The sequence below is a fragment of the Sabethes cyaneus genome, chromosome 2 (genome assembly GCF_943734655.1).
Source record: "Sabethes cyaneus chromosome 2, idSabCyanKW18_F2, whole genome shotgun sequence".
Taxonomy (NCBI): Eukaryota; Metazoa; Arthropoda; class Insecta; order Diptera; family Culicidae; genus Sabethes; species Sabethes cyaneus.
This window is the reverse complement of record NC_071354.1, coordinates 214970214-214992790: the sequence shown is the minus strand read 5'-3', so window position 1 is coordinate 214992790 and position 22577 is coordinate 214970214. Positions and strand designations below refer to the sequence as shown.

General features: G+C 40.9%; 2 protein-coding genes across 3 annotated transcripts; one reads left to right on the top strand and one right to left on the bottom strand.

The window, feature by feature from the left end:
- The first annotated feature begins 2892 nt into the window (after positions 1-2892).
- On the top strand, positions 2893-4652 carry LOC128736982 (mitochondrial carrier homolog 2). The gene is made up of 5 exons (XM_053831506.1): positions 2893-3190; positions 3249-3333; positions 3388-3961; positions 4026-4136; positions 4195-4652. The coding sequence occupies exons 1-5, from the start codon at positions 3062-3064 to the stop codon at positions 4265-4267; spliced, it is 972 nt and encodes a 323-aa protein (XP_053687481.1). The 5' UTR covers positions 2893-3061; the 3' UTR covers positions 4268-4652.
- A 166-nt stretch (positions 4653-4818) lies between these two features.
- On the bottom strand, positions 4819-20038 carry LOC128736382 (multiple inositol polyphosphate phosphatase 1-like). Of its 2 annotated transcripts, none has more exons than XM_053830859.1 (5): positions 9573-9648; positions 6296-6500; positions 6141-6235; positions 5840-6076; positions 4819-5779 (listed from the first exon to the last, which is right to left on the bottom strand). In XM_053830859.1, the coding sequence occupies exons 2-5, from the start codon at positions 6486-6488 to the stop codon at positions 4853-4855; spliced, it is 1452 nt and encodes a 483-aa protein (XP_053686834.1). In that variant the 5' UTR covers positions 6489-6500; positions 9573-9648; the 3' UTR covers positions 4819-4852. The 2 variants fall into 2 exon arrangements, with proteins under 2 accessions (XP_053686834.1, XP_053686833.1); XM_053830858.1 differs by lacking the exon at positions 9573-9648 and adding an exon at positions 19599-20038 and having other exon boundaries at positions 4820-5779.
- Positions 20039-22577: the final 2539 nt, after the last annotated feature.

Genomic DNA, 22577 nt, shown 5'->3' with positions numbered 1-22577 from the left:
AAAAATGTTGTCTTGCATATTGATTGCAGCTCGCTTTATAACCTCTTCAAGCGCAACGTTGAATAGCAGACAGAGAAGACCATCTCTTTGCCAAAGTTCCCTGCAAAATTGGAATATGTCCGATAATCCACTTAAAATTCTCATTCGGCGTCTATCGATGGATTATATCCATCGTAGCCATGATAAATCTAGTAAGCTTCTCTAGAAAATCGTTTTCGTCCAAGATTTTTCCAGTTTTTGTCAGTTTGCACTATCATAGCACATCAAAGCCTAGGTGCTACATTCCGTTATCGAAACTTGAGCTTCTGTTTGTATACGACAGACTTCGCAGTCAGCTGTTGGAGTGCAGGACAATTGCAGGGTCAGTTGCTACGATCCCATTGACTCTAACAGCCTCTTCTAGTCGAGATTCGAACATACGACGACTGGCTTGTTAGGCTAGCGTCATACCTCGTAGCCAACTGGGAGGCAATCACACTTTTCAATTGCACATCATATGCGACTTTAGGGTGGTGGAACAGGTGACGCGTGGGGACTTGGATTTCGCGGTACTTCTAGAGGATCTGCACAGGGTGAAAATTTGGTGCGAAGGTGGTCTGATAACATTCCCCAAATCTATACCCTATTAACAACAGTCGACAATTCAGCTTATCGCCTCACAATCCAGCTTTTCATGTCTCTTGTAGATAGAGACGATCAGCCCGTCTTTCCACTCATTCAGTGGTCATTCCGTATCCCAAATGTTAACTTCATAAATTCCGATCCAACACCATTCGTTTTTGCTGCGCTGTTGTTCTTCAGCCTCTGGATGGATTCTTGAACTTCCCTTATCGATGGGGTGACACATCTTCGTTGCTTGCTGCACCAATGAAGTCACTTTCTCCACTATCATGGTCTTCCGCCTGCACGTCAATTAGGTGTTCATCGTAGTGCTGCTTCCACCTTTCGATCACCGCACAGTCGTCAGTCAAGATACTTCCATCTTTATCTTTGCACATTTCGGTCCGCGGCACAAAACTGCGAGATTCGTTGAGTCTCGGATAAAACTTCCGTGTATCATGAAAGCGATACAGCTGCTCGAGCTCTTCGCACTCCTTCTCCTCTTGCCCAGATAACACAAAATCGTAATAGAAAGTTCACATTAAATCGTTTTCATGTCAATTTCACATTGGAATTGTATAATGATTAGAGTATGTCAAATCGAAGTGAACAATAAGTTGTTTTGCAGTCGTGCGTGTCTTCATATACAATTCATGACTGTGATTTATAAAGCAGGATAGACAATTGCAATATTTGATTATATCTTAATCATATATTCAGGAGTATTTAGTTGCGTGTTATAAAAACTGCGTAAAATAGAATTACAAATAGTTGTCAAAATTTTCGCACGTATATCGCCTCCACTTTGGTACATATATGTTCTAATATGGCGTGAAATAAAACTTTTTCGTTCAGATATGATTTCGTATACCTTAGTTGCAATCGAGATATACAAACCAAATGGTTTACTGGGTGGTGGCGCTTCTTTTCCTGGAAGAGTCGGGTTTGCTGTCTCCGCTTCTGTTTGTATCGCTCCACATTCTAACGGGTGGCTCTACGCAGCATTTGTACCCGCGCTGCGTTCTTCTCAGCCAATATTTGCTGGCACTCCTCGTCAAACCATTCGTTACGTGGATTTGGTGCCACACGGCCTAAGACGTTCTCCGCTACGTTGTTAATAGCTGTTTTGACGGCATTCCAACAGTTTTCAAGTGGAGTGGAGGTTATGCTGTTCTTGCTCGCGGCGAAGTCGACAAGTCTTAGGCCGTTTTCGTTCGTTTGCGGAGCATTACAGACTCCGATGATTAATTTGATATCGTGTGTTGGGCAACGGTCGTATTCACGCTCCATCTGCGCGTAAAATTCGTCTCTGTCCGTCGTCCGAGGTGAGAACTTTGCATGTTAATTATGCTAATATAAAAGAATCGGCCCTTGATTCATAATCTGCTTCTCACCCGCTCCCGCTTCTGCATCTCGCCCATCACTATAAAAGTTGTGCCCAGCTCGTGTGTAAGTTCTGGTAGTTGGTATGACCATCCCTATACTACTAGGCTACTGTTTTACCTGACTCACTGCGAATATGCGTATTATTGAAATAAAACGTAACCATACGTTTTATTCGTTTATAACGCATATGCAGTTAATATCTATAACAAACGATTTTTTATAAGTTGTGCTTTTGTTATTGCATTTAATTTGTAAAAAGTTGCATAAATAACAATTCAGTTTCACAATACAATTATTGCGTACTACTGGCACATGAAATATAACGTTTAAGTACGTTATTTTTAGTGATCAAAATTAACGATATTTTCGATACAAGGGCGATATTTTTCGAAACCTTTCGAACCAACACGATCCCGCGAATACCAACGCATATTCGCAGTGAGTCAGGTAACACAGTAGCAATATTATTTTCAATAGTTTTCAGCGTTATATACTTCGTAAATAACTTAAGCTAAGTTATTTTTTCTGGTCTTTTAAGTTACTTTTTGGTCACTATTTTTCAAATTTTGGCCGCTAACGTCACTATTTTCGATTACCCAGGTCACGTTCAGCCCATGTATTTCTAAAATGCATTCCAGTATTGAAAACAAAAGTGTAGTTCTACGTTAAAAGCAGAAAATTCTTTAAAAATTTACAATTATTTTTAGAATTTCGACGGCCATGTATACTGACAATTATTTCCAGTATAGTGTACGTCTTTCCTCACCATTCTATCAACGAGTGAGTTGACCTCTCTTCGTCGTTTTGCAGAATCCACCTCTCATCATGTTTTTGATAATGTTTTTTCTGCGGTTTTTCTTTTGTCATTCCAAACGTTTGCAATTTGCATCACTGATTTGACAATCATAGCAGCTGTAATCTATACGGAACGGGACCGTTTTCCGAGTGAAAATCCAGCAGGAAAAAAGTTCAATTTTCGGGTTTTCTGCAGCCCACCGACCTTTTCGTGCTTGTTTGCTTCGAGTTTTGAATAGTTGTGTAACTGTAAGTGCCGCTTTTGCGTTCAATAGCCAGGATGCCGACAATGGTGGAACGAGATGATAATGGCAACGATTACGAGGCCAGTGAGTTTGTTCGATTTGCACTGCGTTTCGGTGTGACCACCGCACTGCATCCGTTTGAGTACGCTAAGGTTTTGATGCAGGTAAGTGGATCAGGAATGATATTGAAAGTAGTTTTAAAAATTGTACTGAATTGTATAGATCGGATTTGAGCCAATTCCAGCGGTGCCCGGCAGGACTCTGTTTGGCAAACCAACTTTAGTTCTACCGAACGTGTTTCAGTATGGTAAGTTTGGTAGTATGATTCTTTGAAATCTCGCTGTCATTGACTGTTTTCCAGCGGCTCATATCAAGCGTATCGATGGGTTCTATGGCTGCTTCCGGGGACTGAGTGCCAAAATCATAGGCAATCTGTTGAGTGCACATTACAGCGAGAAACTTGCAGATCATCTAGGCATTGAAAAGGTCAAGCAACCTAAATCCGAAGAGGCGCGCCAGAATGACGAAAATGCAGCCGTAGAGGAAATAGATGAACATTTTAAAAAGTCACTGAAGCGCAATCTAGTTGTTCACACTGCCGGCGTTGTGATTTCGCAACCTTTCCATGTTATTTCGATTCGCATGATGGCCCAATTCGTGGGTCGTGAGCGAATTTACTCCGGTTTGTGGCAGTCGATCAAGGAAATCTGGTCCCAGGATGGTCCGCTCGGTTTCTTTGCCGGCTTTTTGCCCCGTTTGATATGCGATCTCGGGTGCCTGATCATATCCAGCTCGGCAACCTATTTGGTTAGCAAGTATCTGATCCGGGAGCACGAGGGACGGATCTACTTTGCATCGATTTCCCAATTCGTGGCATCCAGCATGTTCTACCCGTATCATGTCGTTTCAACATGCATGATCGTTAACGGATCAAGGTGAGTTTGGCATTCAACTCTGTTTTAGGGTAAATGGTATCAGTAACGATTTGCTGTGTTCCAGGCTAAAAGCCGGCAACTTACCGCATATGGAGCTGTACCGAGATTGGCGCGATTGCTACAGTAAATTGAAGGCATCCGGCAGTCACAAACGAGGAAGTTCATTGTTTTTCAGGTCCGCTATAAATTGTTTTACTTAACGAAATGTTGAAAGCAATCTGCTATGTTTTTAGATATGCCACTCGAAAGTTTCAGTCATCGGCGAACGGAACATTCGCTCCATATCCGGAATTAAAGAAGTATTAAGAGAGTTGAATGTGAACAAATGGCTGTGTGGTAACAAATGACCAATCACCAGTCAATACTTCTTCGGGGGAACGTTCCGTACTTTCGTAAACCCTTCGTTTTTTAATCATTGTTCTAGCATTTTCACTTGTTACAACCAAAAATTTGCATCAGTATATCGAAAGCGACAGTCGTTCGAGAGAAGAGAATAACGTATATGCAGAAAATCGACTTTCAATTTACCTTTTCCGCGTGAAATAAAATACAACTTAATATGCGTATATAAGGCAACGACATGGATAGCATTTTGATCTTACATTTTGCTGTGGCGGTTGGGCTCTCGTTAGCTCTAACCTTTTTTGTGATTATTCTCTGCATTTGTCGGTTGTAAATATATAAATTTCGAAAAACTATATAATGACGACTTTTCGTTATAAGGAAGGTATAAAAAATATTCAAATTTGTGTAGAAGAGAGGTTAGGTTAGGTGCAGACAAAAATTACCTAACCTAAAATTGTAACTTCCGTTGAAGTTATAAGGCTTTTATTTTTTTGGTTTTTCGAATCATTAATTTATAGACAATTTCTATTACAGTTGATAGCAAATTTACTTCGCTAATTTTCCTAACACTAAAGAAGTAATAGTTGCAACGGTTATTACTAACGAAGGTAATTGCCTGGTCGTTGCTGCATTACCTCCACAGTAGAGCCTAGCACAGTCCCCGTCAGTATATCGTTTGAACTGTCGAACCATCTCCGACCAGTTGCACAGCCCTACGTTGCACCAATCAAACATAAGAGCCTTTTCGTTCAGGAAGAATATTACTTTCACCGGTTCTACAGGGTCCGCGCATTGATATTTAACAGCGGCTACATTGGAAGCGAACGGCGTCAGAGCACTGGACCGGAACTTGCGGTTTCGCATGGAGTGAAAGTTATCCGCACGCAGTGCGTCCAGATCCTTCAAGGCACCCAAAGCGCTAAGGAATATCTGAATTTCCGATTCGTGTGTGAAGTAAGCAACAACCTGAGGATTATCTGCCCGGCTGAAGTGCTTCATCATGTCCGCTACGGCGTAGCAGGCAAGGTCTGCGCTCTTCGCGTAACCGTAACTGTTCTGATAATAGTATTTAAGATCTTCTTTGTACTCCAACACGTTGACTTGTTCTTTGGTAAATACACTGCACCACGGACTCAGTTGCTGCAGATGCCACGCCTGTTCATACCGACAGGCATCCCACATGGCTTCTACCTGGTCGCTGCTTAAATTGTAACGGAAACCCAAACGCATGGAAATGTCCGAAAGGGTTTCCAGGAACAGGCGCGACGTAAGGAATTTCTTCACCTCCGATTCAGGCAGGTCATTCTTGTCCTTGTTAGCGTCATACGCCGGACAAAAATCGTACGGCTTCAGCAGTGTATCGTCATTTGGTTCAGGCTCCGCCTTGATTTGGTTATACGCATTGTCCCCGAAGAGACCTTCGACGAATGCTTTAAAACTAGCCTCCGTTCGTTGGGTTGTCGTGTGACGGAACTGTGAAAGTAAACTTATTTAACAACTCTTAACAGTATAAGTATTTCCTCCCATAATTACCAGATAGTGCTCCTTCACGTACGGACCGGTAAAAACTTCATAAAATCGATCCTGCTCACGCTTCGCCAGGAACTTAAGATCATTCCAGCCTTGTGCCGTCAGAAAAGATTCGTAGTCAACCGTAATGTTCCTGTCCCAGCGCCAATTTCGCAAAAGCTCCAAATCATCAGGACACATTCTACCAACATCCGGAGCGGTTCTTCTATTTTCGTAATTATCCAGTATAGAATCACGAAGCTAAAATTGAATAACTACAGTTGTAAATTTGTGGTCAACCAATAAGGTATTAGCTAACACTTACATTGTTTAACGCGCTGGGTAAAAACTCGATATCCTTTTTGCCAGGAAGACGTGTTCCATGGCGACTTAAAAGCCAAAACTTGGATGCTCTGCAATCTGTAAAGAAAACACTTTAGTCTACGGCCAATCGTTACGTGGCTACTATGGGAAACTTACTGGGTACGATGTGCTCCCGGCTGGAGATCGAACCTCGGATGACCTCGTATGCCGTTTTGGTGGCAAAGTGTTTCGACTGGGTTCGATCGTTGTCCTGGCTGTAGCAGTACGTTTCACAGCATCTGCTCTGTGCGTCAACGACGGTTGAGAGGCACAGTAGAAATCCGACGATGAAGCCTCTGAGAGTGGACATTTTCGCTGTAATCTGTTTGAATGAGAGAGAAAGATTAAACAGTTATTCAAGTTCGAACCAAATACTGAGGAAGCTTGCATGCTGGAGGCTGAAGTCCTGCAACGACGGATCTCTGTACTTTGCACGAATTAGAAATTATTGAGAACTAGAGCAGAGGGTCGAAAGCCCCTGAAAGCGGGATGATTGATGATTGAATAGCTGTTATCAATTGTTATCATATAAAAACAGGGATGGACAAATCCCTAACCCAAGACGTTATGCCACTTATGCCGTCAATGAATGGTGGACGAGGCGGACCTAAGAAATACCCAACCACAAACGGAGCCTGTTGAGTACCACCTTTCACAGCATTATGCACTATTTTTTTAATTTATTTACACTATCAACAGACTAATTTTCTGGCCTAATGATATCGAAGTTGATTAAAATTGTTCTCAAATTACGTTTGATTGCTGCCCTGGATAAAGTAACCCTTCGGCAACTTTAGTCCAACTACATATACTACTGCGGATCTCGTAATTCGTTCGTCTGGCTGAAAATTGCAGAAACCCACGGTTTCGTAAAAATCTTCGTTGTAAGCACCTCAGAAGGCGTGCAAGGTGTTGAAGGGCAAGGCGCACAAATCTTCGCTGTACAGCTTCGATTCTGTCAACTCCATTCTGGGAGTAAGCATTCCAAACTTGACAGCAATATTCGAGGATTTAACGCAGCAATAAGCAGTATAAGGACTTCAGGCAGTAGATGTTGCTGAAATCCTTAACGATTCGGAAAACGAGTAAATTCCGAACCAATCTTTTGGATTTGTCGTTAACAATCGATGAATTTTCTACGCATCAACCTTCGCGTTTCTGCGGGCTACAAAAAAGGGTTCCCACAAATGGCAAAGTTTATTCCAGCAAAGTCCGTGGTCAAGGCGATAACAAGGTTGCACTCCGTGATTGGCCGACTTTAAACAGCTGAGAATCCGAGCTACTCAAAAACATCCAAAAGCGTGGCCCAACCACGACGACACTCCTCTAGATATTTAATATTTAATAGTAGGGGAGTGTCGTCGTGGTTGGGCCACGTTTTGCAATTCGCCCATAACTTTCGTTTCAAAAGGAATTTTGGAAATCTAAATACATCGTTGCAAAGGTCTAAGAAAAAGGTATATTTCCGGAAAGTTTTGAACTGATTGCTTGAAAAATCAAAAAGTTATAAGCGTTTACGTGAAGACAAAAAATGTTGTCATAGTCGGGCCTAGTTGTACAGGTTGGGCCACCGCAGAAAATCTAAGACATACGTATTGAAATTCAATATAGACACTTGAAAAGAATGAATTCCGTGAACGACGGCTCATATAGGTACAAATACCCTTTTTTTAATTGCATTTTTGCGAAATTTTGGTGATCTTGTAAAATCAATATTGCTACAATCGCCTTTTCCGAAGTATACAGCTACAATAAAAAAAAACAAAAATCTAGGTTTTCGTCGTATTAATTTTGCTTTATATCATCATATTTTACGTGAATGACATTCTCTAGCGATTATTGCACTTCTGCGCTCAAAATTATGGTGACCCAACCATGACTACTCAAGTGGCCCGACCTTTACAAATAGCGCTTTTCTAGTATTTCACCTTAGTCTTCCCAAACACCTTAGTGGAGGGGATTTTTCTATAGTGTTCGTGTGCAGCACAACACACTTCATGTATTTTCAAAATTTATATCGATAATTGCATTTCATGAATCATTTCTTGAAGAAAAGTTCATTGCGCCTGGAAAACTTTTGTTGTAAGATTTAGTCACTGAATTCAGTACGGGTGTTTTGAATACACGATTGAAACTCACAATATTGTGAAAAGTTAGCTTTCACAGTAAGAAGTTTTACAATGGTTGTATCATAGATATCATGAGTTACTAAAACTGTAAAATCGTGATGGCCCGACCATAACAGTGGCCCGACGATAACGACAATACCCTATATATATTAATATGGATCTCGGAAAATACGGGCAAAGGTTGCATGAGACTTTACTGTCTGATTATAACCATATTATTTTGGAATGGGTGGTAGCTTAACGTTACAAGATACAATCGTGCCAAATATCGTCAGCAGCATCTGCCGCTCAAGCACGGCGCACGCTTGCACTAAAACTCTCTTACGCCAAGAAACAATTTGTACAGGCGAGTCAGCTGCCAATGCTTTCCGCAGTATCAACACAGTATTCAACGAAGATTGAAGCGTCACCCGAAGACTGAAACTATGTAAACGAGTAATACAAAGAGTCCGGGCTCCCGTGATTAATCAATCAACAATATACCAATATATTGATATCTATGCCGAGATGATTTCAAAGCCCGTGACCATGCTCAAGTCGTCCTTCAATCCTGGACTAGATAGAACCTCTACTTTCTCACTGTAAACAATGTCTAAGTGCTGATCAACATGGCTTCACTTCCCAGTGCTCTACCAATACTAATCTGCTATGTTTTACATCATACATAACGGAAGTTATGGCCCAACGAGCTAAAACCGATTTTTTATATATCGACCTGTTGGCAGCCTTTGACAAGATAAACCACGCCAAAATTGCAAAATTACATAGACAGGGTTCATGGTTCGCGATAACCTTTTGCAATGGTTTCGCTCATATCTCACCGATCGACAGTTCAGCACCGATTTCTTAGCTTCGCTTTGCGATAGCTGCCATGAAGAAACCCGTTCCGTCTTCCCAGCTATGAAAGCCACTGCTAACTGATCGATCTTGAACTCCTCCGTGTTCGTAGTGCTAGCTCCAGAGCACTGTTTATTGCGGATAGCCTGCAGGGTAGAATTGACTCCCGCGCGGTGTTGAGATAGATTAACATAAATGTTCAACCACGAGCGCTGCGGAACAATGCAATGTTGAGGTTAGCACCTCATCGCACTAATTACAGCGGTCTGCAGCGGGCCTTTAATCAAGTATCGTCGTTATTCAACCTCCATCTGCTATGACGGATACTACTTGGAAGATTTGCTTGCTTTTTTCGGAAAAGCTAAACCACGAAGAAGAAACATTTATTTTAAGATCTGTTTGTAACACGTTTGTAACAATTTACTCACTTGACTATTTATACGGTAACCTGGCAATCATTGGAGCTTATTTGAGTATGCTGATTATTGAACAAAAATAATGTCGTCCATGCGCAGCGTCACAGCTTCAAACCCATTGAGGACTACCAATCCAACAGGAGTTTTGCAAATTGCAGGTAATGGTTGCACCCAAAACATTCCATTGTGATTTGTGAACATTGTGAGTTGCGTTGAGACTGATGCTTTATTCAAAGTATATACGTTACAAAGGTAATGACTTACATGAGAGGTGCTGTTCAACACGTTAAGATTAGCTTATTCAAAGTTACTACATTACATCTCCCTTTTTTTAAAAGAATACTAATAATACACAAAATCTTTAAGCTTCAATGGTTTAGGCATACGGCCACTACGAGTTGTTTGTTGCTGGTTATTAAGAGTGCCATTTTCACCTGGTTGGACGATTTCTAAACTGTCTGGAACGTCTTCCGCAGTTGCTAATTGATTTTCCGATACAGGTGGTGGCTTCAACACTCCTTCATTTTCGTTTTGCACTGCCTTAACTGGGCGTATATGGTGAGCATTTCTTCTGAGTGTTGTTTCCCCGTCAGTTACTGCATACGATCTTCTTCCATCGACACAGTGCACCACTGTTGCTGGTGTCCATGACTTAGTGTTTTGATTCTGAACAAGTACTGGCTCTCCAGGTTGATATTGTTTCGATTCCACTGTTCCTCTATCAGCATACTGCTTCTGTAGCTTTCTCTCTTCCGACAATGCTTCTGGAACACCCGAAATCAGCTTGGGTTGCAAAGTTTTGTCTGTGATTGGCAAATTTGTACGAAGAAGCCTTCCCATAAGTCTTTCACTAGAAGCAGGTAAACCAATGCATCTCGGTGTATTTCGGGCGTGTAGCAGAGCTAGTTGGATATCAGACTTATCTTCGGTGCATTTCTTTAGAATATTTTTAGCTGTCTGAACGTAGCGTTCAGCTAATCCATTAGCTCTTGGAAAACATGGACTGGAAGTGCTATGATCAAAACTCCACTCCCTTGCAAACACCTTGAACTCTTCTGAAGAATACTGAGGTCCGTTATCTGATTCAAGCACTCGTGGGATCCCATGTACCGCAAACCATTCCTTGAGTTTTGTGACTATTGTCCGTGATGATAAATCTGTCAGCTTTTTAAAATCAAAGAAACTCGAATAGCTATCCACGATAAGTATATAATCATTTCCTTTGAGGTGGAATAAGTCCGTCGCTACTCTCTCAAATGGCAAACTTGGAATTTCTTTCGACACGATACTTTGTTTAACATTATCATGTTGATGTTTCTGGCAAATTCTACAGGCATCAACCGTCTCCTGTATATCTGAAGTCATATTTATCCAAAACAACGACTGTTTCGCTCGTTTTATGCAGCTGTGCAGGCCGGAGTGTCCACTATGGATAGCGGTAAGCATTTTCTTCCGCAGCGATTGCGGTACAACTACTTGATTAGCTTTGAACAAAATTCCTTCGTATACAGCAAGCTCATCTCTGAAACACCAATATTTTCGCAAGATAGGATTTACTTCATCCCTACGATCCGGCCAACCAGTTATTATCGTTTGTTTCAATAGCTGCATCTCATCATCCACCACGATATGATCTCGAAGCTCGCCTGCTGCTCGCTTCGACATCTGTAATACTATATGAACCTCCAATTCATCCTCAAACTCATCTTTTTGGTGATTCAGAACATCCCGACTAAGTATGTCTGGAATTGGTATGTCCTTGCCTCGTACGTAGATAACACGTGGATTATACTGTGAAACGTCGAGCCTAATCCTCTTGAGCCGTGGTGGGCAACGATCCAATGGTTTTCGAAAAATGGATTCTAGTGGCTTATGGTCACTTTCGACAATCAGTTCTTTGCCGTATACGTACTGATGAAACTTTTGACAAGCAAAACGAATTGCAGCAGCCTCTTTCTCTATTTGCGGATAATTGAGCTCTGCTGCATTCAACGATTTCGAAGCATAAGCGACTGGCTTACCACTTTGCATCAATACAGCTCCAAATGCTTTTGAGCTGGCATCCACTGACAGCGTGACTGGTGCGTTGACGTCGTAGAAAGCTAGTATGGGAGGAGAAATCATCATGTTTTTTATTTTCAAAAAGGCATCTTGTTGTTCTGCATTCCATTCCCACATTACGTTCTTCGACAAGAGCATTCGAAGCGGGTTTGTTATATCTGATAAATTTTTAATGAACTTACCGAGATAAGTAATCATGCCAAGGGCTCTTTGCAGTTGCTGTTTATTAGTCGGCACCTGAAGTTTCCGTATTGCGTCAAGTTTATCGTCATCCGCCTTTACCCCTTCGGCTGAAAGGATGTGTCCTAGGAACTTAACTGATGGCTGGTCAAACAAACATTTCTCCCGGTTTAATTTTAATCCCGCTGCAGTGATTCGCTTTAATACGCCATCTGTAATTTGGTGCAACTCCGCTGAACTCCTAGCATGAATTAATATATAGTCCATCGAGCATTCAACGCCATCTATATCGCCAAGCAGCTGCTGCATAACATTTTGAAATATTTCGGGAGCTGATGCAAGGCCAAATGGGAGCCGCTTACAACAATAACGACCCCACGGTGTTCCAAAGGTAAGATACTTCGATGTTCGGTCGGTCACTTTAATCTGCCAGAATCCTTTTTTACAATCCAAAATTGTAAACCGTGTAGAGTGCTTAAGGCGTGCTGCTATTTCCTCAATTGTCGTGAGGGGGTGGTGCCTTCTTAACAGGTTCTGATTAACCTGCGATGGGTCTATGCAGATACGTATTTTTCCTTTCTTTCGAACAATAACCATAGCATTAACAACTGGGGTAGGCTCATGTATCTTAGCGATCACTCCCAGCCTTTCCATGTTCGATAGTTCTTTCTTAACATCTTCTCTGATGCTATGGGGTACGTTTCTCGATGGGCGGATTTCCCATTTTGGATCGCCGATTAGATCGATATCATAAATATAGTTCCGCAAACATCCTAAGCCATCGTACAGGACGGCTTCGTTTACCTCGACTGTGTGAATTCTAGTAATCAATTCGAGAGAACTACAAGTTTTGCGGCCTAGCACTGGTGTGACATCTTCCTTCACGACTTTAAACGTAATTGGACTGGACCTACCTTTGACGATGCAATTAACTGAAACTTCCCCGATGACTGGAATTTTCTGTCCATTGTACGTTACGAGATTTCTCGTCCTAGACGGCTTGACAGCTGCTGAAGTATCCTGAAGAATCCTTATGGGAAGTACGTTACACTGAGCACCGGTATCCAACTTGGCTGAAACACGTTTACCTTGAAACTCGACGACTTCGAACCAATCATCTTCATTGCTATTATCTACGACATGTACGTAAAATTCTTCTGCATCGGATTCTTCATATTCGCTCACTCGCTGTATAACCTCATTCACTTTTCTATCAGATTTTGTTTTCATTCTGCACATAACCGCGAAATGACCTTTAAGTCCACAAGAGTTGCACGTTTTTCCAAACGCCGGACAGCCACCCTTTTTGTGCTTTCGTCCACATCGATTGCAGTCGAACACTTCTTCTTTCCACTTTTTTGGTTCTTCTCGCTTTGCTGATCTTAACACTTCTATTTTTTCTTCCTTATTTAACTCTCTCGTTTGTATCGATGTTAGCTCGTAGTTGCGACAGATTTCGACTGTTTTCTGAAGTGTGAGCTCGTCATCTAGCAATTTGGAAACTAGTTTCGTATACCGCATTCCAATAATCAATTTGTCTTTTATAAGCGAATCATGTAGGATACTAAAAGCACATTTTTTAGCTTGCTCCCGGACGCGAGTTACAAACACATCGAAAGGTTCTTCTTCTTTCTGCTCGATTCGGTTGAAATGGTAACGCTCATATGTGATGCATGATTTGGGAGAAAAGTACTCATTAAACTTTTGCACTATCACATTAATATCCTCTTCTTGCTCGGGGTGTAAACCAAAAGTGTCAAAAATACGTATACAGTCGACACCGATTGCACTTAATAACGTTGCTGCCTGTACTTCTTTTGGTTTCACATCTAACTGCGTCGCGATAGAGAACCATTTAAACTGGCGGTACCAGCTTCGCCACTGTTCCGCCATATTATCACCTAGCACTAGCGGCTTTGGGGGCTTCAGCCCTCCCGTTGCAGAAGCCGGTGACTCAACATGCGCCATTTTATTTTCTGCGATTATGCAACACTCGATTTTCTACGTATATCAAAACAATTATTTCACTTATGTGCGCGATTTGTGCGTTCGAGACGAAAGGCTGACTATTTTTCACTTTTTCTTAACGTTTCTCAACGTTTTCATGGCGGGTTTAATCAGAAACTCCGCGCTTTCCCAAAATACCACTTCTGACACCATGTGAGTTGCGTTGAGACTGATGCTTTATTCAAAGTATATACGTTACAAAGGTAATGACTTACATGAGAGGTGCTGTTCAACACGTTAAGATTAGCTTATTCAAAGTTACTACATTACAAACATCATTTGTTACCGTCGCCAGCCTCAATTAAATGATAAACAGAACGAGACTTGGAATGCCAACAAAGCAGCCATTGGCACTGTAGCGGCAAGTATTATCGGGCACGTGGTACGGAATCAATGGAACGACTGGCATGATGGCGAATGCGGAGGGTAATGGATGATGAGAAAGTTGGGCGGGCGGCAAAGATGCGCGGTGCCATACATCAAAACATGGAAAGGTGTCCAGGATTATGCGGAGTTGGAGCTGCTGCATCATTCTCAGGAAACGCGAAAGATCTACCAGAAACTGAACACATCCCGAAAATTATTTGTGCCACGAGCCGAAAATGTGTCGGGTATTTTGACGGACGATCGTAAGGTGACCGAAAAAGTTGGAAGCAGAATGGCGCCCAGGCAGACAACTATGGCGCTCTCAACGATGAGCGAAGTTAAGGCGGCCGTCATGTAGCAACATGATGCAAGAACAATAAATCCGCTGAAAAAGATCACCGTTCCCAATGTCGCCTACAAAGTGCTGTTCCAAATCGTTTTCCTACGGTTATTATCAATTGTGAACAGATTGTTGGGGGAATATCAAGCCGGACGCATTGAAGGACAACCAACAATGCATCTAGTATTAATATTGCAGCAGATCGTCCCTTTGGAGGCCGTAAATACAGAGTTCTCACGCATCATTTGTTTGTTGGCTTCAAAGCTGAGTATGATTCCATCGACCGAAAAAAGAGATGAAAAATAATGTGCGAGTGCGGCGTTCCCAGGAAGCTGATGAAACCGATTCAATCTATGATGGACAGCAGATAGTGCTGTGTTCGGATTTCGGGTGGATTGTCGAGTTCATTCGTCGAGTCACACAGGGGGTTTCCCCAACCTGGCGTTCAACATAGTGCTACAAGGTGGTACAAATTGGGTGGATATCAAAACGCATCTGTTTTGCAGATGACACGGATATTATCGACAGAAGATCTACGGCGGTGGCTGAACAGCACACTAGACTAAAGCGCGAAGCAGAAAAGATTGGGTTAAAGGTAAATACGTCTAAAACAAAGTACATGCTGGCCAGCGGAACCGAGGACGAACGACGCTGCTTGGGCAGTAGTATATTGATCGACGGCAACGAGTTTGAGGTAGTTGACGAATTTGTCTACCTTGGCTCACTGCGAACAATGATACCAGCCTTGAGAGTCGGAGGCGTATTATCCGGAAGTCGTGCTAACTATGGACTTCACAAGCATTTGCGGTCGAGCAGACTAAATCCCCGTACAAAGTGCACTCTGTACAAGACGCTTATTAGACCGGTTATTCTCTACGGGCATGAAACATGGACAATGCTTGAGGAGGTCCTGCGAGTGCTTGGAGTTTTCGAACGACGAGTGCTAAGAACGATCTTCGGCGGCGTACAGGAGAACGTAGTATGGAGGCGGAGGATGAACCATGAACTCGCATAGCTCTATGGCGAACGCAGTATTCAAAAGTTGGCTAAAGCTGGACGGGTACGATGTGCTGGGTATGTTGCAAGAACGCCCTGCAAAGATGGTGTTTGCTTCAAATCAGATAGGAACAAGACGGCCAATAGTGCAAGGAGCAAGATAGAGTGACCAGGTGGAGGGAGATCTAGCCGACAGTACATGATGTACAAGGAATTCTCTGCTTGAATGTGCCGCTAGGGTTCCTTCCCGTGTTGATATTCCCGGCCAGCAACGAAAAAGTTATATTAATTTAATTATGTCGGTTAGTAAAAGACGTTCCAAGTGGACACGAAAAACATTACATTGTGACAAAACATTGGGTACGGGAGGGTATTCCCAGCACGCTACTAAATTCGGCATACATTACCTTTTTTGGCTACACTTTCCCAAATAAAAACTTTGTCGCTATATAACAATACTGAAATGAATGCAGTACTCATAGGCTTTAATGTGTTATTACTATTTTCATAAAAATGTAAGTAATTTGCTAAATTTTATTCAATAAACATCAAAACCACTGTTTTTCCACTGCCGCGTAATCAGGCTGAAAAAACCAGTAGCAATCGCTTATGCGTATCCGCTCTTGATGATGGTTTGGAAAACACAATTATGATCACGTTTACTTATTCTAGAAACTAAACAGCTGTGAATATGCTATTACAGAACAATTCTACTTCTTTTTATCATGGAAGAACACAAAAATTCCGCTCTGATATGAAAATATAAATCAATTTTCAATCACTAGCCATTAGCAGCATTTTGTTTTTAATTCCAGCATATGGTGCGTTATTTACACTACACTCAAAAAAATAATCACTTACGTTTCAAGTGCAAAACCATATAAATATTTTCCATAATACTTTTCACCTAAATATCATGTGTTCGTCACGTAAGTATTCACATTGATATGATGGTTAGGTGCACATATAAGTTACGTGAAATTCAGGTACCTTGTATGTGAACTTCATTTAACTTCTGTTTGAAAGTCACATACATCTTATGTGCCTCATGCGAAATGGTCAATTTCATAATTAATATTAATAGTTTATTTTGAGGTTTATTAGGAACAATATACAAATCACAAGATAATTTCGACGATCTAAAATTTATTTAAAACTTCTATTCTAGACACAAGATACAATATGTCACATATCTGCTATATATAGCTGCACTTACACATTAAACCCGATACTCAGCATAGACAATGGTGGTTTAACGGGAATGTTGGTGTGGCAACCGTGGCAACGCGGTACTTAGGAAAAGCTACAATATTCCTGAAAAAATGTAACGTAATATACTTTAGTTGTTCGAAATACAGAATTGTTTGGCTTACAGTCGTTGTGTTGGCTGCAATCGTCGTAGGTTTGCAATTCAATCATTGTAATCCGACCCTCAGATGTCTGCAGCATAACTTCTCTCCTAACTAAATATTTTGCGATGATTCTAACAAAGTCCTGAAATGGTCAAAGTTGATTTATTTATTTCAATCTTTATGTGAATTGCAATTTATATTTACCTCTAAGCACTTGCGGTGAATTGCCTGAGTCGAAATTCAAAAGCAATTCGTTTGCCTTACTCTCCCTTGACGCCATGTTGCTGTTTGTTTTGCATATCAGTCAGTCACGTGACAACTATGTTCAAGGCACATAAAAATTACGTTGAATCACCTTTTTGCATATCTGATTATCATGTGACAACTATGTGATTGGCACATAAAAATTACGTTGCTTCACCTATTTATTTTCGATATCTGATTATCACGTAACAGCTATATGATCGGTAAATGAAAATTAGTTTACGTCATTTATTTATTTTGCATACCTGACAGTCATGTGTCAGCTATGTGAATGGCACATAAAAATTACATTACACCATCTATTTTGCATACCTGACTTCCAAGTAATAGCTATGTGATCGGCACATGAAAATTGCGTTACATCACCTATTTATTTTACATATTTGACAGTCATGTGAAAGCTATGTAAACGGCATATGAAAATTACGTTGCATCACCTATTTATTTTGCACACCTGACAATCACATGACAGTTATGTGAATGGCATTTGAAAATTATGTAAAGGTATGTAAAATGTATATGTTGTCCATTTGAATCCTAACATTTTTCCATCTAAATATTATATGATGGATATAAAACAAATATGAACGCTAATTTTTCAAAAGTATGTGCATTTACACATAAGATATAAGTGGTCTTTTGGTTGAGTGTACTACCAATATGTGAGGCATGAAACGCCTGAAAAGCTTCTATCGTGTTGACATAGCTAGTATTTGGGTGACAACCACTTGCTTTTGGTGCTAAAGTATATGAACGATTCAACGATACACTAGGGCCAGCAGCAAGCTGTTGTCACCGCAAAACTAGTTATCTACAATGAGCCCGGAATGTAGGCAATAGCGACACGTTATCCATCGGTCTCGTTTTTGATCTGTTTTTGCAAAGCATCTAATCCCTGTGCAGGCTATTTCGGCCGGTCGGTTTAATAAAAAACAGACACCACTATAGAAAATGGGCCCAATTTAGCCGCAGCGACTTCTCCATTTCTCGCGACAATTCAGTAGCGTTACATTAACACCAAAATACACACCGATATTCAGTAAATATTATTCTATCAACTGGTATAGAAATCGTCTCTCGAATAAATATAGTTTCAACGTAATTCCTGAATATTGTTCAGGCTACCGCTTAATGGGCTGGAAATACCCTCCCGTATCCTATTTGGTTCGCAAGGTTTGCACTACACCTTAGCAATAAAGTCCAGGAATTTGCAAATTGCGCTAAATCAGTACAAAAATAATAAATTGGACACTAGTCTTAAACTCCACGTTGACAAAACTGTCTATCACAGGGTTCAAGGTTATTTTAACATTGAAATTCCTGAACTGAAATGTGATTCGCCAAAATTTAATAACTCCATTATTACTGCGTACAATTGTTTCGTTCCACTTTGCGTTCGATTAATATGCACAGATAAAAGTCGGTTATTTTAGAGATTTATATACCTCCTAACATTACATTTACATCCGTCCCAACTGCTCGTGTATATGAAGGTATTCAAATTTTGCACTTTTCATATCTGCGAAAGCGATAATTCAGAGTCGTTCCACATTGATTGAAAACAAATTCGATTCTCAGTACCGAATGACGAAACTTTACACCGCTTAAATCTTCCATTGAGGATGCGCCACACGCAAAAGGAGATAATTGACGATAGAAATTTAAGTGTCTGTCATGTGGTACTTATTTACCTACATGAACGCGTGGTCTCGTTCAATTAAACAATGACAATGGCGTTGCTTTGGTCTATATTATATATATTTTCCCTTATATAGTCACGATATTCCTTATTTAGTTTGATTACGATTAATGAAGAACCAATTTTCTGAATTATTGTCTCACCCGTTTGTGTGTGGTGGAGTTCATACCAATTATCACTTTCGCCTTCTCGCATCGATAAAGAAAAAACACGCTGCAGGCACCGAATGCCATTAAGAAAATCTTGTTCTTTTCTTCTATGGAAGAAAACTGTCGTTTATTGCCCTGTCTCAACGGTTCTTGGTTTATGTTATGTTGAAAGAAATGCTAGACCAGCAGAGACCGGTTTATTTTTATTTTCATTCCATCCATACCTACATATGATCCTATGCTGTGATATGGTGTGTAGCTAGAAGGGTTGGGCTACGACGGTCATGAACGGTGAGACATGCGCGAGCCCTTGAAATAAGCAGGTTTCCGAAGAAGCTGTTAATCCCCGGCAACTTATCGGCCACCTACTTCAATTTAAGAATTATTGAACCGAACTCAATTCCTTATCTTGAACAATCAATCATCAAGATGCGAGTAGTTTCTTCGCACATTTTTTTTCTTGAGCACAACTGATGACATAATAGTTACAAATAATATGCCGCTTTAAGAGACTGCAGTTGCGTTTTACTACGTTACGTCCCCAAAACAATGCAGTCCGGTGCAGTGGCAGCGCGCTTCAGAGGTTATTTTACACGCCGTTGACTACATACAATACTCACTCACCTATCTCTGTTAGCGGTTAGAAACAGTTCCTCCGTACGTGCACTAGCAGCCTCCCCCGGTTGATAAGTACTTTGGCTTGAACTTGAAGAATGACGACGATGATGACAATGCCGCCGACCGATGCCGATGCGAAGATATAACCTGTTACGTCGAAAAGCCTCCGCCCATCAATGGAGGTTCGTTGTACAACTCTATCGCGACGCGATAGATCAACTCTTCAAACTGTTGTAGCAATAAACTTGTCACAAATTTTCCGAATCAGATTTTAAGAACTGAAAAATTAAGTGTAATGCTGATGACACCAACTTAAAGGGCGTTTAAATCCCTAGCTTATAGTTTCTTCCCACTAGTGACCTGCGGTCGTTTACTAAAAGGCCATTATCTAATAGACGCACTCGCTGCACTCGTAGATACACGCATAACTAACAACTGCCGCGAGAGAAGTTCCAATAGCGACTGACGCGATGATCAAACCGCTTAAGTTATATTACTGTAGGTATAGGTAACGTATAAATAATATGACATGAGAGAATGCTCGACGTGTGAAGAGGAAATCTAAAAATCGCATTCAACATTTAAAAGCGAAGTTGGAAAATAGGTGTGCTCATGTGTTTGCTGTCGAGAAAATGCAATATTTTTCTTTCTTTCCCATTCTATACTTAGAAAAACCGAAGATTCCATTGCTAAAAAGAACAATAAGGTTCATTGGACAACTGTACGCTCTTAGCGCTTTTATTCCAAACAGCTGGGCTTATACGGAATAAGCCACGAAAACTTGTAAATCAGTTTGCCAGGTTGAACGCAGGTTCGATTCCTGAAGCACACGTGCTTCAAAAGGAATTTAGTTAGACAAAATTTAAATTCTGCATTGTTTGAAAATATAAGGAAAAGATTAGGTTTGCATTCAAATATTTTCGTCTAAGTTTTCATCAGCTCCCACTCTCATAAAAAACGTTAGGAGGCCTGAAAAACGAAACTGAAGACTTTGTTTGGACTTATTTTTCAAAACAGTCCAACAAATAAAAAAGACATTTAATTTATTAATAGACTACTTTATGTGGAGTAGTAGCTTAGTAGTTTCAAAATTCAGTTAGGTAGTATTTTTCCAAGAACACTGAAAAATTTAGCCTAAATTTTTGAAAAAATCAGTCCCTGTTTCAAATTTAATGATGCAAGTCATAGACCAAATTGATATCTGTTAAAACAATGAACAAAAATTGATTTAAAAGTATCTTCCATAAGGTCCTCTTCTAGCAGTTCAGCGAGCCAGGGTAGCGCGTGCTGTATCAAGAACTTCAAGTATATCTAGTTATCAAACTCAGGTATAACCAAGTATTAAGCTCATGTATATTTCCCTCTGCTTGGAAATCCGCTTACATCCGCAACTACAGATTTATTTCTGCTTTATGTGCTTTATCGAAACTCTTTGAGTTCGTTATCAATGTGTCAATCTCTTCGTTCATCCAACAGTCATCGCCGATCAGCACTATGTATTCATGCCCGAGCGCTCAAAGTCCATTAATATAAATTGCATCTGTTGTGTCCGTCGTACAGAATTCCACAAGGCAGCCGTCTGGGGCTGTTTTTTTTTTGTTTTCCTTATTTGTTGCAACGACCTCAAGCTCAAGTCAAGTCAACGACGTTTGCTGGTTAGTGCAATAACAACGTCGTGTACGTTCTGTCAATGATCTTGGGGTACTGCTCGACTCTAAATTGATATTCAAACAGCATGTCTGGTTCGTTGTCGGCAAGGCTTGCAGGAACCTGGGATTCATTATGCGTATCGCCAACGATATCTATTGCAAGAAATCGCTGTTCGATCCAATCTCGAATACCCGTATGGAGTCCGTATTACCAAAACGGGATCAGCTGAATCGAAGCGGTGCAGCGGAGATTCATTCGCTTTGCCATCTGAACGTTCAGGTATCAGCATCTTTGGCTCGAGCAGCACGTTCCTCACAATCATGTGGAAGATTTGAACCATGTTTGTTACCATGAAATGACGCGCTTCGGTTACCCACCTACCACCTACGAACAACGCTGCAGATTAATCGACCTGGACATTCCGCAAACGTAATCGGGACGTCATTAGAACTGCGTTCATATGAAATATTTTGACGTGCCGGATCGACTGTCCTTGGATCTTAGAAGATTCAACATCTTAGCTCGGCCTCGCTTAACACGGAACAATAAGGAATTTCATCCCGCATATACCGCCCCAGAGAAATAATTACATCGCATGCAATACTATAACCGGATTACAACGCTTTTTACTAATAAACTAATAAACTTGGCTCTATTGTACTCAATCATGGGCTACGCGTCTCAATGTCGCCTCTATTCTACATACCGATCGGAGGCGGATCCGATCAGAAATTGCGCTTTGATCAGAATACAACGTATACTATAACACACGTCGATCAGGACGTCTCTGTTCGGAACAGGCCCGATCAGAATGTAGAATCGAGGCGACTTTTAAGGGGACATAAAGGACTAAAAATTTTGAAAATATCATTATTTTTTTATTTCAGATTTTGATTTTGAAGTCTTTTCCGCTTATTTCGATACTAAATTTGCAATGATCCGGCCACGGGAAGTGGCCGAAAAACGATCATACACATGAGCATTCCAGTGCGGCGTGGAACAACTTCGACGGAATAAAACGCCTCTCCTGAGAAACCACGATTTTCAAACTTTATGTTCCTTTTTCTCAGAAACTACACAACGTATTGGAACAAACTTTTTTTTTATTTTGTTGGTAGTAGCTTGACAAAGGCTTTTATAACTTTTCAGTTTCGTAAACAAAACACAGCTTGAGAAAAACGAAAAAGAAGACTAAATTTTATTTTTTCAGGTATCTATTTTTCTTCTTTTTCGTTTTTCTCAAGCTGTGTTTTGTTTACGAAACTGAAAAGTTATAAAAGCCTTTGCCAAGCTACTATCAACAAAATAAAAAAAAGTTTGTTCTAATACGTTGTG

Bases quoted from the DNA above. Each gene is read 5' to 3' on its own strand.
- LOC128736382 (XM_053830858.1), bottom strand. From the start codon at position 6,488: ATGTCCACTCTCAGAGGCTTCATCGTCGGATTTCTACTGTGCCTCTCA. The intron at 6,236-6,295 runs GTAAGTTTCCCA...TTTTCTTTACAG, and splicing joins CCGGGAGCACATCGTACCCA to ATTGCAGAGCATCCAAGTTT. The intron at 5,780-5,839 runs GTAATTATGGGA...TTACTTTCACAG, and splicing joins ACGTGAAGGAGCACTATCTG to TTCCGTCACACGACAACCCA.
- LOC128736982 (XM_053831506.1), top strand. From the start codon at position 3,062: ATGCCGACAATGGTGGAACGAGATGATAATGGCAACGATTACGAGGCC. The intron at 3,334-3,387 runs GTAAGTTTGGTA...ACTGTTTTCCAG, and splicing joins ACCGAACGTGTTTCAGTATG to CGGCTCATATCAAGCGTATC. The intron at 4,137-4,194 runs GTCCGCTATAAA...CTATGTTTTTAG, and splicing joins GGAAGTTCATTGTTTTTCAG to ATATGCCACTCGAAAGTTTC.